This window comes from Hemicordylus capensis, chromosome 16 (genome assembly GCF_027244095.1).
Source record: "Hemicordylus capensis ecotype Gifberg chromosome 16, rHemCap1.1.pri, whole genome shotgun sequence".
NCBI lineage: Eukaryota > Metazoa > Chordata > Lepidosauria > Squamata > Cordylidae > Hemicordylus > Hemicordylus capensis.
This window is the reverse complement of record NC_069672.1, coordinates 8,461,957-8,483,857: the sequence shown is the minus strand read 5'-3', so window position 1 is coordinate 8,483,857 and position 21,901 is coordinate 8,461,957. Positions and strand designations below refer to the sequence as shown.

The window sequence follows — 21,901 nt, the reverse complement described above, 5'->3', positions numbered from 1 at the left end:
GGTCCCGAGTGCAGCATTTCTGCAGCTGTTTTGCCTCTAGGTGGCTGAAGTAGTCTAATGAATTCTGGTTGCTGAGCATGCTCAGACGCTGCTTCTGAGTACCCACTTTGCAAGCTGAAGGAGATAGCAAAGGGACTCAGACGGAGGCCTGAGTGTCGGTCCTGCTGTTAATCCTTAAAGCAACCCTGCTTGGATCCAAAGGTACTCATTGCAACAGCAACCATAAAAGTGTCCGCAATGGCCTTCCTATGATTAACACTTCTCTGTTTAAAAGGTCCAGTTTTTGAAACTTTATGGGAGGAGAGCTGGTCTCGTGGTAGCAAGCGTGCATGGCCCCCTCGGCTAAGCAGGGTTTGCCATGGTTTGCAATTGAATGGGATACTTCTACCGCTGTTCCCACTCACAGGGATTCCCGGATGTGGTTGACTACAACTCCCAGCATCCCCCGCTGCAGGGGCCTTTGGCTGGGGGTTCTGGGAGTTGTAGCCCACAACATCTAGGGATCCCTGTTAGAGGGAACGCTGGATACTACATGTGAGCACGGTAAGATATTCCCTTTGTGGGATGAGGCCACACAGAAGGACCCAGATCTCTGCAGCATCTCTAGGGCCTTTTATGCACAGCGGGTTTCACTGCAAGTTTCCTGGGAGGCTTTTACTGCGGACCTGAAGTTGTCTCAAAAAACCGCTGCAAAGAGTGGATTTTTAAAAAAATCCCGGATATAAATCGGGCTACGCTCATAATGCACAGTGAACAACCCGGATTGTGTGTGAAATGGACCCCCATAACCCGCAGGGACTTCGGGGTAAATCTAGCCGATATGTGAACGCACCCCTTCCATTCCGGAGGAGATGCAAGTTAAAGGGCTTCAAAAGCCCCATGTGTGAAACGCTTCCAGGTGGGGCTGGCCCTAAAACACTGGAGCGCTGCTGCCAGTCAGTGTAGACAATCCTGAGCGATACGGACAAGTGCCTGACTCAGCACAAGGGCAGCTTTCTCTGGCGCTTTCCTCCACCATTCCTTTTCTAACCACCCCAATCCCTGCTGCTGGGAATCTCTTCCTCTGTCTATTTTCTGTCTGCTATTCCGTCTTCTTCTGGCTTTTTTAGACAGCTGAGCATTTCAGGAGCTGACAACTTCCAGCACTCCAGATATTGCTGGCTTGCAATCCCCAATATCTCCAGCCATCATGAATTGTCCCTGGGAATGCTGGGAGTTGTAGTTCTGCAACATCTGGATGCCGAAGGTTGCATGCCTGCCCCGGCTCTCTTTGAGGACTGAACCACATTCTAGCATGCTGGCAGCACAGTGTGGAGTAGTGGTTAGAGCCAATGACCCACCTTCATATCCCCACTCAGTCATGAAGCTGACTAGCTCACTTGGGGGTCACCGCTCTCGCTCTCTCTCTCAGCTGAGACTGCCTTACAAGTTTGTTCGATGTAAAAACCAAATATTTTGCCCGTAGACCCATATTCTACATCAATTTGAGTCGGCTTAAGTAAAGGAGAGCCTTTTAATTCGACATTGCCAAGGTGCTGGGAGGTTTTCTTTCTTCTCCCAGTTTCACCGCAAGTGTTACATAAGAGGATAGCGTTACGATATCGTATCGGAAGAAGATATAGGCTGTTCTCACAAGTGGTTCCTGAGAAGGGGAAATTGGTCTCGGATGCATCAAAGAGTCTGAGGGGTCTCAGGGGGGTTACTTACCCAAAGAGCAACCACCACACAGCCACACCTGTCCGTGGTTCTGGCCTGGTGGTAGCAAGCATGACTTGTCCCCTTAGCTAAGTAGGACCTGCCCTGGTTGCATATGAATGGGAGACTAGAAGTATGAGCACTGGAAGATATTCCTCTTAAGGGATGGAGCTGCTCTGGGAAGAGCATCTAGGTTCCAAGTTCCCTCCCTGGCAGCATCTCCAAGACAGGGCTGAGAGAGATTCCTGCCTGCAACCTTGGAGAAGCCGCTGCCAGTCTGTGAAGACAATCCTGAGCTAGATAGACCAATGGTGTGGCTCAGTATATGGCAGCTTCCTATGTTCCTATGTCTTTGAGTGCCAAATCAAGATGGGGAGGATGGGGTGCTTGGAACCATTAAAGATGCTCCTTGGTGTGGGAAAGCCAAGAGCAGAGGAGTGATCGGGGACAGACCGAAGGGAAGGATGCTGCGTTGAGGGCTAGGTTCTGTGGCCCTCAAGGGAAAACCCCGTCTGCCTGCCCCCACACTGTCATTCTAGATTTGTTTTGATTCTTTGAGTTTCTCTCCTTTTCCTACAGGGAAGAGATCCATGAGGTGGAATTTGGGTGCCAATAATCTCCATCCCTCAACATGGAGATATTTTTCAGAGCTGGCTTGGAGCAGGGTTTAAAGATAGAAAAGGAAGATTTGGATGGTCACGAAGCAGGAAAAGACCCTGAGGCCAACCAGATGGGGAGCAGCAGGGAATTCTGGGAAAGAGCTGAGCAGAAGATGCTGGGAGTTGAAGAGGACGCCACCAGCCCAGATGTGCAGCATCAAAGCTTCAGGCAGTTCTGCTACCGGGAAGCTGAGGGGCCCCGAGAGGTTTGCAGCCAACTCCACAGGCTTTGCTGCCGGTGGCTGAAGCCGGAAAGGCACACCAAGAAGCAGATCGTAGACCTGGTGGTGCTGGAGCAGTTCCTGACCATCCTGCCCGCGGAGATGGAGAGCTGGGTCAGAGAATGCGGAGCGGAGACCACTTCCCAGGCGGTGGCTCTGGCAGAAGGTTTCCTCCTGAGCCGGGAAGAGGAGCAGAAGCCGGAAGAGCAGCAGGTGAGAGAGCGGCTTGGCTTAGCCCTTGTGAGTTGCAGAATGCCGAAAAGGTGAGGCAGGAGACCCTACCTAGAACAAGGCAGAAGTTGCCCAAGGAAATCGCTCATGGAGATGATCCATGAGCGATTTGTGAGTCAGGGGTCTTCTAGGGGAGTCAGGGGCCTTTGTGATCTTTCCTCTGGGTCTAACCTGCACCACTCCCTCTCTAATCCCTCTTTCCATCCCTTCCCTGCTGCTGATAATCTCTTATTTTGTCCCTTTCAGATGCCAGACCAGCTGCCAGAAGCCGCCCCTGATTTCCCTGAGGCAGAGGAGGCTCCATCAGAAACCAGGCAGAGGCCACCATCCAGTGGGATCTCAGAGGAAGCTGATGGAGGTATGGTCTTGCTAGGTCAAGTGAGATGGGGTGGGTGCCCCCTTGAGACCCCCCTTTCTCAAATATCCCTGCTATCTGTGGTCTGATTTGATGTCCCACCTCCCCAAGCCCATTTGAGGAAGATGCTCTCTTCCAGCCTCTGGAAAGTTTTGGAAATCTTCAAAAGACATTGAGCATGCCTCCGAAATGGCCACTGCCACAGAGGGCAGGCCCGCAAGGGGCCAAAGACCTCATGAAAAAAAAATTTTTTTAAAGAAAAACTGCTACACTTAGACAGTTTGGTTCGGGGGGGGGGATGGGGAGGTGCCAAAATCAAACATGCCCAGTACGGTTCGATTCTGGTCTGGACTCGAACCGAACCGGGCAACCCGGTTTTGTGCACACCCCTACTGTGGTCTGCTTTGATGTTCCCCTGAGCCCATTTAGGGAAGATGCTCCTTTCCACCCTGTTGTGAAGTTTTGGAAATCTTCTGTTTCAGCAGTCTCAGGCTAGTACATTCAGAGACTTCTTTTCTTTCATGGAATTTAAGTATAAAAGTGTGCATAAATACAACATTTGTATCCAGGATGAATAATCTGTGGAGATCATCAAACATCCTTCCTGTTAAAAAAAGAGAGAGAGAGAGCCAGCGTGGTGTAGTGGTTAGAGTGCTGGTCAGGGACCGGGGAGACCCGAGTTCAAATCCCCCTTCAGCCATGAGACTTGCTGGGTGACTCTGGGCCAGTCACTTCTCCCTCAGCCTAACCTACTTCACAGGGTTGTTGTGAGGAGAAACCTAAGTATGTAGTACACTGCTCTGGGCTCCTTGAAGGAAGAGCGGGATATAAATGTAAAAATAAATAAATGCTCCCTCGGCATCACTGACTGCAGAGGGTGGAAAGTGTTCCCACTTGCTCTCCCACTGTGGGACCTCTGTGGTTGTTATTTGTAGGAAAGGCGCTTTTCACATGCTCCCCGCAACAAGCTCTTCTGTCCCTCCTCCATATTTTCTCTGCTTTGTGTCATAGTTTTCTACAGTGCTGCACTCAAAAGTTTCCCAAGGGAAGGCAGAGAGTGGGAAATCTTCCCGGAGAGCAGTTAATTGGGCAGGCGGATGTTAACGCTGCTCCTTCAAGTGACACCCGCCACCTACCCCCTGCCAACTCTTAACTGCATGATTTGGTTTGCACTGCAGCCTCCGGGGAAAGGAATCTGCCACCCATCACAGTCTCTGGTTTTCTAGGAACAGGAGAAGCTGTTTTCAGACCATTGGTCCATCTAGCTCAGTATTTTCTACACTGACTGAGTGTAGACCCTATCTGCGTAGACCAGGCCTGCTCAACTTCGGCCCTCCTGCAGATGTTGGCCTACAATTCCCATAATTCCTGGTTATTGGCTGCTGTGGCTTAGAATTATGGGAGTTGTAGTCCAAAAACAGCTGGGGGGCCTAAGTTGAGCAGGCCTGGTGTAGACCCACCCTATCTGGAGCTACCACTGAGCTACAGCCCCATCCCTAAGGGGAAGATCTTGCAGGGCTCATGTGTAGTCACCCATCCAAAGGCAAACCAGGGCAGACCCTGTTTAGCAACAGGGACCATCTATGCTCACTACTGCAAGGCCAGAGTCACCTTAAGTGGCACAGTGGGGAAATGCTTGACTAACAAGCAGAAGGTTGCCGGTTCGAATCCCCGGTTCGAACATATGGTGCTGTATCGGGCAGCAGCGATCTAGGAAGAAGTTGAAAGGCATCGTCTCGTACTTCGCGGGGGGAGGCAATGGTCAACTCCTTCTGTATTCTTCCAAAAAAAACCACAGGGCTCTGTGGGTTCTCACTCTATTTCTTTCTCCTCCATCTCCCCGTCCCTTTTGTGTCCTTTGCAGGTGCTGAAAGGCTAGGACCCTGGCATCCTCAGTCATTTCTCCTTTCCAGTGGAGTGGAAGAAGCTTCAGGAGGACCGGATCAGGTAGGGGAGAGGTTGTTGGGGAAGGAGAATGCGGGATGGACAGAGGACCTCTATCCTTCAGTTATCCCTGGAAGAAGCTCTCTTTCCTTGGGCTTCTGACCCAGCTGCTGGCTAGTAGGCCTGAAGTCGCCACTGGGTAGGAAGGCTGGAGTCTGGCTAACTAGGCAAAGGGGTGCCTTTGAGATGCTTAGCTCTCAAGTCTTCAGTAGTGGGGAGAGCATCTGTGCCTCTTCCGCTCGAGAGAGCATCTTTCCCAGTGGCTTTGGCTCAGGTCTCCACTGTGCTTTTTTGGTGAGAATCGGAGCCCTTTTGAGACAGGACACCATCTCCCCGACCCCGACCCCCACCCACCTTTACTTTTTTTGCTACATAAACCATTTTGAACCTTCTTGTTGAAAAGCAGTACATGAAATCCCCAACTGACAAATGGGTTGTGTTCCAAAAGTGTGTAGGTTGGATGTTCATAACTCGGAACACATGTAATTCCCAAGAGGGATGACTGGTTCGTAACATGCAAATGGGCGTTTGTCAGTTGGGGACTTCATTAATTTAAGTTCGTTCGTTCGTTCGTTATTTTTATTTACAGTCAATGACCAAACAAAACAGCACCTGAACAGTAAGTACACAATTAAAAATCTAAAACCAAATAAAATAAATTTAAAACACCCGTTTGCAAGCATCGTATTTTGCACGCCGCAAAACATGCGATTCTGTAAGTCGTCTCCTCTTGGCAATCCACTAGAAAGAAAGCAACATGATAATCCTCAGAAAGCCCAGAACGTTTCTTCATGTAAGGCTCAATCCAAAAAGAACGAATTGATTTATTAAAGGAACAGTGAATCAAAACATGAGCTATTGACTCAACCGCGCCTACACCACAAGGGCAGAGGCGATTCCTTAGAGGGACTCTTTTATATCTTCCGTCTAATACAGCCGAGGGAAGAACATTAAATCATGCCTGGGGGAAAACTCTTCTCAACCTGAAAGTAGACAGTTGGGTTGAATAAGCGGCAGGCAATTTAAAAAACTGTCACGAATATTCCTAGGAGCAATCAAACTAAGGTCTCTTTGCTTCTCTATATCTAACACCCTCTGTTTGAAGGTTTGCTTGTAAGTTGGGAAGCGGCTGTATAGAATTTTTTATAACTGAGGTGCCTGTAGGGGAACATCCCCGTCTTTTTTTATACCCCCTCTCTTGGGATGACCTTTTTGGATCCTGCTTCAAAGGGAGAGACACGATCTGTGATCTGCAAGGTATCCAGTGTTTCCTCCCTCTCTTGTGGATAGGTGACCTCTGAGGACGTGGCTGTGCATTTCACAGAGGAGGAGTGGGTTCTGCTGGATCCGGCCCAAAGAGCCTTGCACAGAGAAGTCGTGGAGGAGAATGCTGCGAATCTGGCCGCTCTGGGTAAGACACCCTCTTTCCCCCTGAAAGAAGACAGTGAAATTGAGAGGGAGATTGGCCTGGTTTGCTCCACTGATGATAATATGGTGGAAATATTGCCAAGGTCTTGAGTTTGATCCATTTCTGGGCCAGGGAGCCAGTGCAATAGAGAAGCCTTGTTCACACGTCCGGGCTTTAGTTAGGAGAAGCCTCCTTCCTTAAAGCGAAAGCTGAGTGTTCTTCAATTGGTCATCTGCAGCTGAAGACCAAGTTTGGAGCAGGAGGAAGTGATCCTGTGGGCAACAGCAGCTGGACAGGAGGGGTTTTCGCCCAACCTCAGTCAGCAGATGGGTGGGACTGAGAGGTAGAATGAACCAGCCCTACATCTGGTTGTGCGAACAAGGCTAGTAGTTAGCGTCAAGCTAGAACCTGGAAGATCTGGGTTCAGGTACCCCCTCAGATAGCCATGAAGCTGATTGGTGGCTTTGAACCAAGAATCTCTGACCTCCTTCATCAGATTGTTATAGGAGTAAAAGGGGAAGATGGGTGGGATATTGATGCATGAAGCCAAACTCATCCCTGAGGAGGCTCTCTCTGACTGACCCTAAAGATACGAGGAGGCCTCAGATGGGAACAGGATCTAGGTCCATCTAATTAGGCACAGTCTATACCAGGGCTGCAGAACATCAGCCCTCCTTTCTGAATGTGGCCATACGTTCAGTCCTCTGCAATGTCCCCAGGAGAGGAGAGCTGGTCTGGTGGTAGCAAGCATGACTTGTCCTCTTAGCTAAGCAGGGTCCACCCTGGTTGCATATGAATGGGAGACTAGAAGTGTGAACACTGTAAGATGTTCTCCTCAGGGGATGGAGTTGCTACTCTGGGAAGAGCAGAAGGTTCCAAGTTCCAAGTGGCAGCAGCTTCTCCAAATTGTAGGCAGGAATTTCTCTCAGCCCTATCTTGGAGATGCTGCCAGGGAGGGAACTTGGAACCTAGATGCTCTTCCCAGAGCAGCTCCATCCCCTGAGGAGAATATCTTGCTCACACTTCTAGTCTCCCATTCATATGCAACCAGAGCGGACCCTACTTAGCTAAGGGGACAAGTCATGCTTGCTACTACAAGACCAGCTCTCCTCTCCTTAGATGAGGGCTGCAGAATTCCCCCCACCCACCCCCAGCTGAACGTGGCTAAAATCCGCATCACCACCAACCAAAGTGGACACAAACCAGGGACATGGAAGTGAGCGTTTCACCACAACTCCAAGATCTGTGTGACCCTTGCAGTGTGTGATATGAAGACTTTCCCTTGAGGAAGAGGATTTCCACCTTGAAATGTGTCTGTACTCAGTTTTTTGGCATTTAAGAAACCTTGGTAGACCTCACAATGCAGCCCCAGGACAGCTTTAAGCCATATGTGGAGCATGTTATCTTTTCCCAGAATAAGTTATCATCCCCCAGGAATATGCAGTAAAGGAAGCTGCATCCCTTAACATCACTGTCACACACCTTTTAAACTACATGTTACTAGGAGAAAAGGAGTTCTAGCCTACATTTCATCAGTACCCCCAACCAAGAATAAAATTTAGCATGTGTATTGCACAATGGTTCCCCACTGGTATAGCGCTTGCAAGTGAGCAAAGCTCTCTTGGGCATGAGTTGATTGTAATTCACACAACAATCCTGTATGTTAAGTGAGCATGATTCTCCCCATCTTTCAGGTGTGGGGACTGAAGCTTAAAAGAAGCCGTTTCCCCGAGGCCTCAGTTGCTGCTTTTCCACTCCCTTGTGCTTGGTGGGGCGCTTCCCTTCTTGTTTGGTTTTAGATGTCCGAAGGCACAGTCCTTTAGCCTATCTAGAAATCTGGCCTGTTTGTAAGGCCCTGAATGTGAATTTGCCCAGGCTGAGTGAGGGTGATTAAAGCCACCCATGATTACAACTCTGTCTTACTTTGATACCTCCCTGATTTCCTCCTTCAGCTTCAGATCACTGCATAAGAGGGTCTGAAGCCAGTTCAATTTGCAAGGTATTTTCCATTCTTTCCTTCCTCTCAGTCCTATAACTTTTAGCGTAACCCCATAGCTATCAAATATGGCAAAAGATGCCAGCCCCATCTTTGCGTTTCCACCAGTTCTTCTCATAGGTTCTCCTGAAGGCTCTTTTTCTATCTCAGGCTCTGATCGGTTTTCTCTTTTGGTTTCAGAAGGCGACAGTTGGAAGAATGAGGGAAAACCCAGCGGAGAAATCTTGGGAGGTGCAAGAAGGAAAAAGAAGGAACAACAGAATCGAAAAACGGCGGCAAAGTGGAAGAGCAGGAATGGATCATCCCCTTCTCATCATGGAATCCAACAAAGAATGCAGAAAGCGAGAGAGAGAAGCCTGTGCCCTCCATTTAGGAAAAGCTCCAGTTCAGAACCAAGCTCTCAACCTCAGTGGGAAATGCACACAGGGGAGAAACCAAATAAATGTATGGAGTGTGGAAAGAGCTTCAGCACGAGTGGATATCTGACTATACACCAGAGAATCCACAGTAGGGAGAAAACATATAAATGCTTGGAATGTGGAAAGAGCTTCATCAAGAGGGGAGATCTTACTGTACACCAGAGAATCCACACTGGGGAGAAACCACACAAATGCTTGGAGTGTGGAAAGAGCTTCAGCACAAGTAAATATCTGACTACACACCAGAGAACCCACAGTGGGGAGAAACCATATAAATGCTTGGAGTGTGGAAAGAGCTTCATCAAGAGGGGAGATCTTACTATACACCAGAGAATCCACACTGGGGAGAAACCGCACAAATGCTTGGAGTGTGGAAAAAGTTTCCACCAGATTGGACACCTTACTATACATTATAGAACCCACACTGGGGAGAAATCTTATGAATGCTTGGAGTGTGGAAAGACCTTCAGTACACGTTCAGATCTTACTAGGCATTGTAGAACCCACACTGGGGAGAAACCATATAAATGCTTGGAGTGTGGAAAAAACTTCCGCCGGAGTGGACAGCTTACTATACATCATAGAACTCACACTGGCGAGGAACCACACAAATGCTTGGAGTGTGGAAAGAGCTTCAGCACAAGTGCATATCTGACTATACACCAGAGAACCCACACTGGGGAGAAACCATATAAATGCTTAGAGTGTGGAAAGAGCTTCAGCATCAATTCCACTCTGACTAGGCATCGTAGAACCCACACTGGGGAGAAACCATATAAATGGAGCATGGAAAGAGCTTCTGCCAGACTGTACAGCTTCCTATATCACATGAATGCTTGGAGTGTGGAAAGAGCTTCAGGAGGAAGTCAACCCTTACTGCACATGCGCAAACGCATACAGGGTGATAAAGCTGAGGATCTTTCTCACTGTGTGAATTCTAAAACCTTGTGAAATTTCTTCTGCTGCTTTGATATCTAATAATTTTGAGTGGATTGTGACCAAGTGTTTATACTTGAGTTTTTGGGTCTGTGTGATGAATAAATGTGCATACAGCAATTGGCTTCAACTGATTTGTGAATATTAGTGTTTCACAGCATACTCTTCCTTTTCCTTGACTTTGAATACATCTCTGTGTTGCCCAGTGTAGACAGTACTGAGCTGGATTGGGAGCTTCATATATTCATCAGGTGTGCCTGTAGCTCTAAAATTGAGCACCTGCTTTCTATGCAGATGGCCTCAGGTTCAATCCCTGGCAACATCTTCAAGTAGGGCTGGGAAAAGCCTGCCTGAAACCTTGAGGAGTTGCTGCCAGTCAGTGTCTGACGACCCAACTGGGTTCATGTAATGGACTATCTCTATCCTAAGTGTGTGTCGGGTGGCGGGGAGAAAAGACAAATACCTGCTATTGCAGATGGGGTTGTTGCCAGCACTGCTCTTCTGCCTGCTCCCAGAAGCCCCCCTGGTTATGTTTTGAGTCTCCAAGTTTGGGGATCTCACTTTTAATATGCTCAGGAGTCTCACGGGAGTGGACTGGTCCCCCCCCCCGCGATTTGACAGCTACCAGAGTGGATTGAAAGGGGATTAGAGGCAGGCCTTCCTGATGCTGTGATGCCCTAAGTAGACCCCAGAGTTGACTAAAGCGTGTTAACTCCCAGTCAAGGTTTTCCTGCACTCAGATTGACCTTTCTACCTACCCTCTTTAGAGAATGCCCCTAACAAGCTAAAAAGCATCAGTCAACTCAACAGGAATACAGATAAGGCCCTGGAAAGAAACTACCTTCTCATTACAAAAGATTTGAGTCATGATAAGAACCCTAGAGGTGTACTCATAAGAACAGCCCGGCTGGATCAGGCCCAAGAAGGTCCATCGAGTCCAGCATCCTGTTTCACACAGTGGCCCACCAGATGCCTCCGGGAAGCCCACAGGCAAGAAGGATGTGCATGGCCTCTCTCCTGCTGTTGCTCCCCTGCAACTGGTGTTGAGAGGCATCGTGCCTCTGAGGCTGGAGGTGGCCCACAGCCACCAGACTAGTCGCCCTTGATAGACCTGCCCACCATGGGAGTAAAATAAATAAATATATGGGGTGGGAGTAAAATAAATAAATGTGTGTGTGTGTGTGTGTGTGTGTGTGTGTGTGTGTGTGTGTAAGTAATGGGTATTGGATCAGCCCTGCCCTCCCCTCCATCTCAGAACAGGCAGCAGTTGGGTGCAGAGCTTGCAGCTTGAGTTAGTGGAATGGGTTGCTTGTGCTGGACTCTCCTTGGCAGGAGAGGGGAGGAGAGGCTAGGTGGCCCCTGTCAAAAGTGCTGTAGCCATTTCTCACACTGAGCAGGGGGGGCTGGACTAGATGGCCTCTAAGGACCCCACCAACCCCAACATTTACTTATTTATTTAATTTCTATACCGCCCTTCTAAAAATGGCTCAGGGCGGTTTACACAGAGAAATAATAAATAAAATCCGATGAAATCCCCAAGCAAATGATGGGGTGGGGGCTGAACGTTGAATAAGTGATGCAATAGATATGTCCCTGTGTGTCTGAATGAAAAGATTTTTTAAAGTGGAATGTTAAACACTTAATGCAGCTTTAAAAACCATTGCATGTGTTTTTCGTTGAGCTGAGAGTGAAGGGAGCCAGCCGTGAAGCCAGTGAGCATTGCCAAGTGTCCAAACAGAAGAGCATCGTCTCTTTAATGCTTGCAAATCCAAAGTGTAGCAGGTTTGCAGAGGCTTTGCCTCTAGGTGGCTGAAGTAGTCTAGTGAATTCTGGTTGCTGAGCATGCGCAGCCGGGATTTCTGCTTCCGGGCAAGCAAATTATTGAGCAACGGATGGCTTGTAAAACGCAACACTGCTTCGACTGCAGGGTACGTGCATATTTTACATCTTTTTTTTTTTGCAACCAAGAACTTTTTTAAAAAAAACAAGGCTTTCCTTTTATTAACCCTTCCCTGCTTAAAAGATCCGATTTATGGGAGGAGAGCTGGCCCTGGGGTGGCAAGCATGAATTTGCCCCTTGGCTAAGCAGGGTCTGCTCTGGTTTGCATTTGAATGGGAGACCACATGGGTGAGCACTGGAAGAGATTCCCCTTGAGGTGCCCTAGCTCAATGCTAAAGCATCTGCTTTGCATGCAGCAATCTTGCAGGAGAAACCACCTGGCAGCATATCTCCAGGTTTGGCTGGGAAAGACCCCTGCCTGAAACCTTGGAGAGCTGCTGCCAGTCAGTGCAGACAATCCTGAGCCAGATGGACCAAGGGTCTGACTCAGTACAACCCAAGCCAGCTTCCTCCGGCTCTTTCCTGAACCTTTTCCTTTCTAATCCCTCTCTCTCTACTCCCTGCTGCTGGGAATCTCTTCCTCTATTTTATGTCTATTTTTTCTGTCTCATTCTGGCTTTTTGGACAGTTTAGCATGTCAGGAGCAGGCAACTTCCAGCACTCCAGATTTTGCGAGCCTGCAACTACCAGTATCCCCCGCCATCATGAATTGTCCTTGGGAATGCTGGGAGTTGTAGTCCAGCAACATCTGGATGCCAAAGGTTGCCTATCCCTGCTCTCTTTGAGTGCCGAACCTATGCCAGCATGTTGGCAGCACAGTGTGGGGTAGTGGTTAGAGACAGACCCCACCCACCCACCCCCGTCCCCTTCGAATCCCCACTAAGTCACAAAGCTCACAAGCTAACTTTGGGCTCGCCGCTCTCTCACAGCTGAGCCTGCCTTACAGGCTTGTTCAAGATAAAATGGACAAGGGAAAATGAATTATTTTATTTATTTATTTAGTACATTTCTCTCCCGCTCTTCCTCCGAGGAGCTCAGAGCGGTGTAGATGGTTATTTTTGTCCTCACAACGACCCTGTGAAGTAGGATAGGCAGAAAGATACGTGACTGGCCCAGAGTCACCCAGTGAGTTACATGGTTGAATGGGGATTCGAACTCGGGTCTTCCCCGTCCTAGTCCAGTTTTGCCTATCAATCGATAGTCCACATCAATTGAGTCAGCTTAAGAGAAAGAGAGCCTGTTGATTCAACATTGCCAAGGTTCTGGAAGGCTTTCTTTCCTCTCCCACAATCCCCCGTAAGCATCAAGTTATCATATCGGAAGAAAATACCAGCTGTTTTCACAAGTGCTTCCTAAGACTGGGATATTGGTCTCATATATGCCAAAGAGTCTGAGGGGTAGCAAGTGGGTTACTTACCCAAAGGGCATCCGACACACAACCACACCTGTCCTTGGACTTTGAGGGCTAAATCAAGCTGGGGAGGATGGAGTCCTTGGAACCAGCAAAGATGCTCCCAGGTGTGGGAAAGCCGAGGGCAGGGGAGCAATCAGGGAAGGATGCTGGATTGAGGGCTTCGTTCTGTGGGCCTCAAGGGAAGACCCCTTTGCCTGCCCCTCACACTGTCTTTCTAGATTCTCTTTGACGCTTAGCGTTTCTCTCCTTTTCCTACAGGGAAGAGATCCATGAGGTGGAATTTGGGTGCCAAACATCTCCATCCCTCCACATGGAGATATTTTTCAGAGCTGCCGTGGAGCAGGGATTAAAGATAGAAAAGGAAGACTCGGCTGACCGGGAAGCAAGAAAATGCCCCAAGGCCAGACAGGTAGGGAGCTGCCGGGAATTTTGGGAAAGAGCTAAGCAGAAGATGCTGGGAGTCGAAGAGGACACCACCAGCCCAGGTGTGCAGCATCAAAGCTTCAGGCAGTTCTGCTACCGGGAGGCCGAGGGGCCCCGAGAGGTTTGCAGCCAACTCCACAGGCTTTGCTGCCGGTGGCTGAAGCCAGAAAGGCACACCAAGAAGCAGATCATAGACCTGGTGGTGCTGGAGCAGTTCCTGACCATCCTGCCCACGGAGATGGAGAGCTGGGTCAGAGAATGCGGAGCAGAGACCACTTTCCAGGCGGTGGCTCTGGCCGAAGGTTTCCTCCTGAGCCGGGTAGAGGAGCAGAAGCCGGAAGAGCAGCAGGTGAGAGAGCGGCTTCTCTTAGCCCTTGTGAGTTGTAAAAGGCTGGGAAAATGAGGCAGGAGACCCTAAAACTGGGCAGAAGTTGCCTGAGAACCTGGAAATGACTCATGGAGATGATCCACCCACCTCAATGCCTTCATGGGTCAGGGACCTTCTCGGAGATCTGGCCATAGCCCAGCTTAGTCTGCTTTGCATGCAGAAAGTCCCAAGTTCTACCTCTGGCAGCATCTCCAGGTAGGGCTGGGAAAGACTCCTGCCTGAACCCTTGGTGAGCTGCTGCCAGTCACTGTAGACAATTCTGTACGAGATGGACCAAGTGTTTGATTCAGTATAAGGATCTTTGCGTGTTTTCTGCAGCATTCCCTTGCTAATCCCTCTTTCATAAGAACAGCTCTGCTGGATCAGGCCCAAGGTGTCCCATCTAGTCCAGCATCCTGTTTCCCACAGTGGCCCACCAGATGCCTCAGAGAAGCCCACAGGCAAGAGGTGAGGGCATGCCTTCTCTCTTGCTGTTGCTCCCCTGCAATTGGCCTTTCCTCTGAGGCTGGAGGTGGCCTGTAGCCAGAACCTATAGGCAGAACCAATTTACACAGCACCAAAGTTAAGCTCACTAGCCTATAATTCCCCTGATCCCCGCTGGATCCATTTTTGAAAACCGGAGTTAACGTTAACTGCTTTCCAGTCCTCTGGTATAGAGCCTGACTGTAGGGACAAGTTACATATTTTTGCTAGGAGATCAGCAATTTCACATTGGAGTTCCTTCAGAACTCTTGGGTGGATACTATCAGCTGTCATGTGTTAAACTCCTGATTCCACTCTGTCCCATTCGGGTTTATTGGAAACGTTTGCACCCTCGTGCCTTAGGGGATTTTGTTTGCCGAATCAGGTACCACCTAGTTCCTGCTGGCAATCCCCCAGGCGTCATTTTAAAAGCTTCTCTGCAACCTTTTTGATCTCAAGCGCCAAAAGTCGGATTCCGTCTTGGTTCAAGTGGAGCCCGTCCCTTTTGTACAAGCTTCACTTCCCCTGTTCCCTGCTCCTGAGAATCTCTTCTTCTGTGCCTTTCAGATGCAAGACCTGCTGTCAGAAGCAACCCCTCATTTCCCTGAGGCAGAGGAGGCTCCGTCAGACACCAGGAATAGGCTGCTGTTGTCCAGTGGGATCTCACAGGAGGGTGATGGAGGTATTTGATTTTTTTGGGGGGGAAGCATTCATCCCCTCCGGAGGGGCACTGCCATGACCGTGAGAGGATTTCCAGAGGTTCCCCCTCCCTGCCAGCCTCCACACGCCCCAGGCCACGCAGAGACCCATTGGCCATGCGTGACGGCCTCAAATGGCCACTGCCATGGAGGACAGGCCCGTATCAGGCCGAAGACCGCATGAACTGGGCAGTTGGATCATACACGGAGGCTGGCAGGGGGACCTCTGGAAATCTTTTGCACAGCTGCGGCAGTGCTCCCCAGAGGGGGTGAGTACATTTAAAAACAATTTTTAAAAAAAGAATTGCAATTCCCACCCACCCCGAATCAGACCAGGGGAGGCGGTTGGGGAGGTGCCTACATCTAACGTGCCTGGCCCGGTTCGAGTCTGGTCTAGACTCGAACCGGAACGGGCAACCCGGTTTTGTGCACACCCTTTCTGTGTTTTGCTTTATCGTTCCCCTGAACCCGTTTCGGGAAGATGCTCTTTTCCAGCCTGTTGTGAAGTTTTGGAAATGTTCTGTTTTCAGCCATCTCGGGAGTCATCTACTCCAGCTTGCACATTCAGAGACACTTTTGCTTTCGTGGAGTTTTGAGTGTGCATAAAGTGTGCATAAAGACAAAATTTGTTTAAAGGCTGAATCATCTGTGGAAATCATCAATTGTCCTTCCTGTTGAACGCTCCCTCGGCATCGCTGACCCCAGAGGGTGGACCGTGTTCCCACCTGCTCCCCCACTGCAGGACCCCTGTGGTTCCTTGTAGGAAAAGCACTTCTCACATGCTCCTCCAAAAAAAGCACTTCTTGAGCCCATTCAGTATTTTCTCTGCTTTCCGTCCCTGTTTCCTACAGGGCTGCACTCCAGAGATCCCGAGGGAAGGCAGAGAGCAGAAAATGTTTGCTGAGGGGAGGATCTCATGGGGCAGGTGGGAGGCAAGGCAGCTCCTTTGAGTAAACCACACACACACACACACACACACACACACACACACACACACACCCTCCTACTGCATGATTTGGTTTGCACTGCAGCCTTTAGGGCAAGGAATCTGCCACCCATCACAGTCTCTAGTTTCTAGGTACAGGGGAAGATGCCTCCTGATGCCTCAGATCATCGGTCTATCCATCTCAGTATTCTCTACAGCCAGGGTTTCTCAACATTGGGCCTTCAACTCCCATAATCCCCAACCAAAGGCCACTGGGGCTGAGGAATACGGGAGTTGAAGCCCAATAACATCTGGGGACCCAACGTTGAGAATCCCTCGTCTATACTGACTGAGTCTCCAGGGTTTCAGGCAGGAGTCTTTCCCAGTCCGGTCTGGAGATGCTGCCAGGAATCGAACCTGGGGCCTTTTCCATGCAAAGCACAAGCTCCACCACTGAGCGACAGCCCCCTCCCGAAGGGGAAGATCTTACAGTGCTCATGTGTAGTCACCCATCCAAAGGCAAATCAGGGTGGGCTCTGCTTAGCAAAAGGGACAATTCATGCTCACGGCTGCAAGATCAGCTCAGCTCTCCAACCATCCTTGCTTTGGAAAAACCATCCAGGGAGGGAGCGTCCGAAACTCCTCCCCTGGAAGTCCTTTCCCTGTCCCATTCCCCTTTTCATCTCTTGCCCCATTGCCTTTCTGATCAACTTGAGGAAAAGGAGAGTCTCTGAAATCCTTGCCATGCTTTTATGCTCCTTTGATTCTGTTTTTAGGGGTAGGCACGTTTCTCCCGCCTCTCCTGCAGTTGAGAAATATAATGGGTTAAGGCAGTTGTCGATCGTGTGTCCGAATCTGCATCTCTTTTCTCCTCCCTCTTCCCATCCCTTTTGTGCCCTTTGCAGGTGTCGGAAGGATAGGGCCCAGGAATCCTCAGCCATCTCTCCTTTCCAGTGGAGCGGAAGAAGCTTCAGGAGGACCGGATCAGGTAGGGGAGAGATTGTTGGGGGAGCAGGATGCAGGACGGACAGTGGCTTCATTGATTTAATATATTATGGAGCTTTGTTTGTAAGTTGGGGGGTGGCTGTATATAATGATAACTGATGAGCCTGCAGAGGAACATCCCTCGTCTTTCTTACCTCCCACCCTTTCTTGAACACCCCCTTTTGGATCGTTCGTCAGAGGGAAAGACACATTCTGTGATCTGCAAGGTATCCCATGTTTCCTCCTCCTTTCACGGCTAGGTGACCTTTGAGGAAGTGGCTGTGCATTTCACGGAGGAGGAATGGGCGCTGCTGGATCCAGCCCAAAGAGCCCTGCACAGAGAGGTCATGGACGAGAATGCTGCAAATCTGGCCGCTCTGGGTAAGACTTTGTGTTCCTGGAAGGGGGAAGTCAAAGTGAGAGGGAGATCAGCCCAGTTTGCTCAGCGGGTGAGTAGGTGGTGGAAAAATTGCCCAGGTCTTGTGATTGATCTGCTTCTGGGCCACAAAGCCAGTGCGATAGAGAAGGCTTGTCGGTACAGCCGGGCTTGGCTTAGGAGAAGCCTCCTTCCCTAAATCGAAAGGTGATTGCTCTTCAATTAGCCGGTCATCTGCAACTGAAAACCAAGGTGGGAGCGAGAGGAGGTGATCGTGTGGGCAGGAGAGGTTTTTGCCCGCCCTCAGTCAGCAGCTGGGGACATCCGTGAGGTAGGACGAACCTGCCCTAAGTCTGTTCATGTGAACAAGCCTAGTGGTTAGCGTCAAACTAGAACCTGGAAGATCTGGGTTTAGGTACCCCCTAATGGCGCAGCGGGGAAGCAACTTGCCTAGGGAGCAAGAGGTTGTCAGTTCGAACCCCCGCTGGTATGTTTCCCAGACTATGGGAAACACCTATATTGGGTAGCAGCAATATAGGAAGGTGCTGAAAGCCATCATCACATACTGTGTGGGAGGTTCAGTATCATCTAAAGGGTTCCCCAGGGGCTTCTGGGGAGAAGAAGGGTGTGCCTTGAAGGAGAGTGTTGCAGTGGAGTTGTGTAAGGCTCTTTCAGGGTGAGTTCTGTCGGTCCCAGGGCCAGGGTTGGCTTCACCAGAGTCTGGTGAGCGACAGGAGGAGAGAGAAGGCCAGGTTGAGGCTCCTGGAATTTGATTTCGGAAAAGTATTAGTGAGAATTACATTAGATGCGTTAGGTTACTTTTCCTGTCTGTGTGTGATGTATACCCGTTTTTGTAACCACGACAAAAACAACCTCATTTGAAAACATTACGCTTTAAAACCCTGAACCTGCTTATTTTGGAAAACAATAATAAATTGGTTTATTCTCATTTTAAACTTCGTCTCAGAGTGTTTGCCTGACTCTGGAAGAGGGGGAAGAGCTCTCCAGAGCACGCTCCCCCTCCCCAAAAAAGGACTGCCAAGCCGGCTACTTCCCACTTAAACATATAAAAGTGGAGCTACGTTTTAATATGTGCCAGCTAAAGAGGGGACAGAGGGTTATCACTCCCTTCAGTCAGAAAAGCCTTAGTGCTTGAGGAGCATTTAGTGGCTGCGAATTCAACCTATCGGCGATTCTTTTAGTTAATTTAAGACCGGGTCAGCCCACAAGGCACAGGGAGAGGTGACTCAGCTAAAATTCCTGGCTTGGACCCTTACAGCAACTTTCAGGTGTGGGCACGGAGTCTAAAAAGAAGCAGTTTCCCAAAGGCCTCCATTCCTCCTTTTCCTTTCCATTTTGGTTGGGTTGGTGTCTCCCTTCTTGTTTGGTTTCAATTGTCCTAAGGTACAGTCATGACCTGAATGTGAATTTGCCCAGGCTAAATGAGGGTGAGTAAAGCCACCCATGATTACTACTCTGTCTCGCTTTGATGCCTCCCTGATTTCCTTCTTCAGCTTACTGCCTAAGAGGGTCTAAAGCCAGTTCAATTTGCAAGATATTTTTCATTTTTTCCTTAATTCCAGTCCAGGAGCTTTTAGCGTAATCACATACGGAAATGGTGACAGCCTCTTGTCTGGGTTTCCACCCTTTATTCCCATAGGTTCTCCTTAAGGCTCTTTTTCTATCTGCGACTGACCAGTTTTCTTTCTTGGTTCCAGAAGGTGATAGGTGGAAGAATGAGGGGAAACCTAGCGGAGGCATTCTGGGAAGTACAAGTTGGGGAAAGAGGAAACAACCGAAACAAAAAATGGGAGCAAAAGGGAAGAACGGGAATGGATCGTCCCCTTCTCATCATGGAACCCAGCAAATAGTGCAGAAAGAACGAGAAAACAGCCTGTGCCCTCCACGTAGGAAAGCCTCCAGTTCAGAACTGAGTTCTCAACCTCAGTGGGAAATACAGGCAGGGAAGGAACTATACGAATGCTTGGAGTGTGGAAAGAGCTTCAGCACCAGTGGATATCTTAATAAACACCATAGAATCCACACTGGGGAGAAACCTCATAAATGCCTGGAGTGTGGAAAGAGCTTCAGCCGGAGTGGAGATCTTACTGCACATCGTAGAACCCACACTGGGGAGAAACCGTATAAATGCTTGGAGTGTGGAAAGAGCTTCAGCACCAGTGGATATCTTAATAAACACCATAGAATCCACACTGGGGAGAAACCTCATAAATGCCTGGAATGTGGAAAGAGCTTCAGCCGGAGCGAGGCACTTACGGCACACCGAAGAACTCACACTGGGGAGAAACCGTATAAATGCTTGGAGTGTGGAAAGAGCTTCAGCTGGAGTGGAGATCTTACTGCACATCGTAGAACCCACACTGGGGAGAAACCGTATAAATGCTTGGAATGTGGAAAGAGCTTCAGAACGAGTGGAAAGCTAACTATACATCATAGAACCCACACACGGGGGAAACTTCATAAATGCTTGGAGTGTGGAAAAAGCTTCAGACTCAGTGGAGCTCTTACTAGTCATCATAAAATCCAAACTGGGGAGACACCACATAAATGCTATGAGTGTGGAAATAGCTTCAGCTGGAGGGGAGATCTTACGGTACACCATAGAACCCACACTGGAGAGAAACCATATGGATGTTTGCAGTGTGGAAAGAGCTTCAAAAGGAGTGGAGATCTTACTAGACACCGTAGAACCCACACTGGGGAGAAAACCGTATAAATGCTTGGAGTTTCACAAGAGCTTCAGGAGGAAGGCAAAGCTTACCACACCTGAACCAACTCATACACGATGAAAATCATACACCTGAAACGGCAGATAAAACTGACGATAAACCTCACTGTATGAAATATAAAACCTTGTTGAAATGTCTTCTTCTGATTTGACTTGTTTTTACACTTGTTACCTTCTGAGCAGTCACCTTAAACGCTCCCTTGGCATCGCTGAGACGAAGTGGGGAAATGCTCAACTAACAAGCAGAAGGTTGCCAGTTCAAATCCCCACTGGTGCTCTATCGGGCAGCAGCGATCTAGGAAGATGCTGAAAGGCATCATCTCATACTGTGCGGGAGACGGCAATGGTTAACCCCTCCTGTATTCTACCAAAGACAACCACAGGGTTCTGTGGGCGCCAGGGGTTGAAATCGACTTGACGGCACACTTTGCCTTACCTTCTGAGAGAACTGGGACCCCGTGTTTTACCGACTCGGTTATGAATAAATGTGCATAATTGATTCCAACTGATTCATGACTATTAGTGCTTCACAGCATATACTTTCTTTTCATTGGCTCTTAATAAATGTCTGTATTGGTCGGTGTAGCGAATATCGACTAGCGAATGGCGGATTTAAACCCAGCCTTGGTCTCAAAGCAAGCCCACGCGAGGGAAAGACAAACTCATTCCCTCCGTGTTCTGTTCCTCTGGTAAAACTTAAACCTTCTCAGTAGCTGATTTGCTGCCACCACACCCTAATTACAGAGTTTAACTCCTCCCTGGATTTGGGTGAGTGTCCAGGGAGACTCTCTTTTACCAAATGGAAAAATGCAAAAACCATACATGTGGTGAGAAAACTTGGTAGGTTGCTGAACAATTTATTTATTATTATTTATTTAACATCTTTTTTTTACCACCCAAAACGTTCGTCTCTGGGCAGTTTACAACAGTTAACCTTGAGGCGTGTCTGCACCAAAGTAAAACCCCTTTTGCCATGTGGTGCAAACTCCCTTGCTCCCCACTAAGCCTTCCTTCCACCCGACCTGGGACAACAAAGAACCCCCTTCACTTCCTGCCGCAAGGCCTCCTAGGTCCCGGTCACTGTGTGCTGAGTGACTGATCCCAAGAGGTCACTGCCTGACAGACAGGACAGGGTTCACTTTCTGTTCACTCTTTAGGGGAAAAGGAAAAGCTGTTCCTATCTGATCACAACAGTCGGTGTAGACCAGGGTTCCTTAACCTTGGGCCCCCAGATGTTGGACTACAACTCCCAGAATCCCCAGCCACAAAGGCCACGTCTGGGGATTCTGGGAGTTGTAGTCCAACAACATCTGGGGGCCCAAGGTTAAGAAACCCTGGTGTAGACCATCCTGAGCCGGATGGACCAATGGTGCGACTGAGTTCAGGAGCTCCATATGTTCGGGAGCTCCACCCGTAGCTCAGTGATGGAGCACCTGCTTTGGATGCAGAGGGCCCCATGTTCAATCCCTGGCGGCATCTAGAGACAGGGCTAAGTTTGCAGCATGGGTGGGACATACCTGCTTTGTATGTCCCACCCAAAACAGCCCTAACTGGGGATGCTCACAGGGCCTGAACCAGGGAGGAAAGCTGGTCTTGTAGTAGGAATGGTCCCCTTTGCTAAGCAGGGTCCACCCTGGCTTCCATTTGAATGGGAGGCCACATGTGAATGCTGTAAGATGTTCCCCTTCCAGGTTCCCTCCCTGGCAGCATCTCCAAGATCGGGCTGGGAGAGACTCCTGCCTGCAACCTCGGAGAAGCCGCTGCCAATCTGTGTAGGC

At 49.3% G+C, this 21,901-nt stretch overlaps 1 protein-coding gene across 1 annotated transcript; it reads left to right on the top strand.

Annotated features, from left to right (window-relative positions):
- Positions 1-30: 30 nt before the first annotated feature.
- Positions 31-20,701, top strand: LOC128338636 (zinc finger protein 665-like). The gene is made up of 12 exons (XM_053281356.1): positions 31-201; positions 2,275-2,788; positions 3,053-3,164; positions 5,026-5,108; positions 6,396-6,516; positions 8,690-9,875; positions 11,715-11,792; positions 13,377-13,890; positions 14,959-15,073; positions 16,920-17,002; positions 17,259-17,379; positions 19,093-20,701. Exons 2-12 carry the CDS (start codon positions 2,327-2,329, stop codon positions 20,109-20,111), a joined length of 3,894 nt encoding a protein of 1,297 aa, XP_053137331.1. The 5' UTR covers positions 31-201; positions 2,275-2,326; the 3' UTR covers positions 20,112-20,701.
- Positions 20,702-21,901: the final 1,200 nt, after the last annotated feature.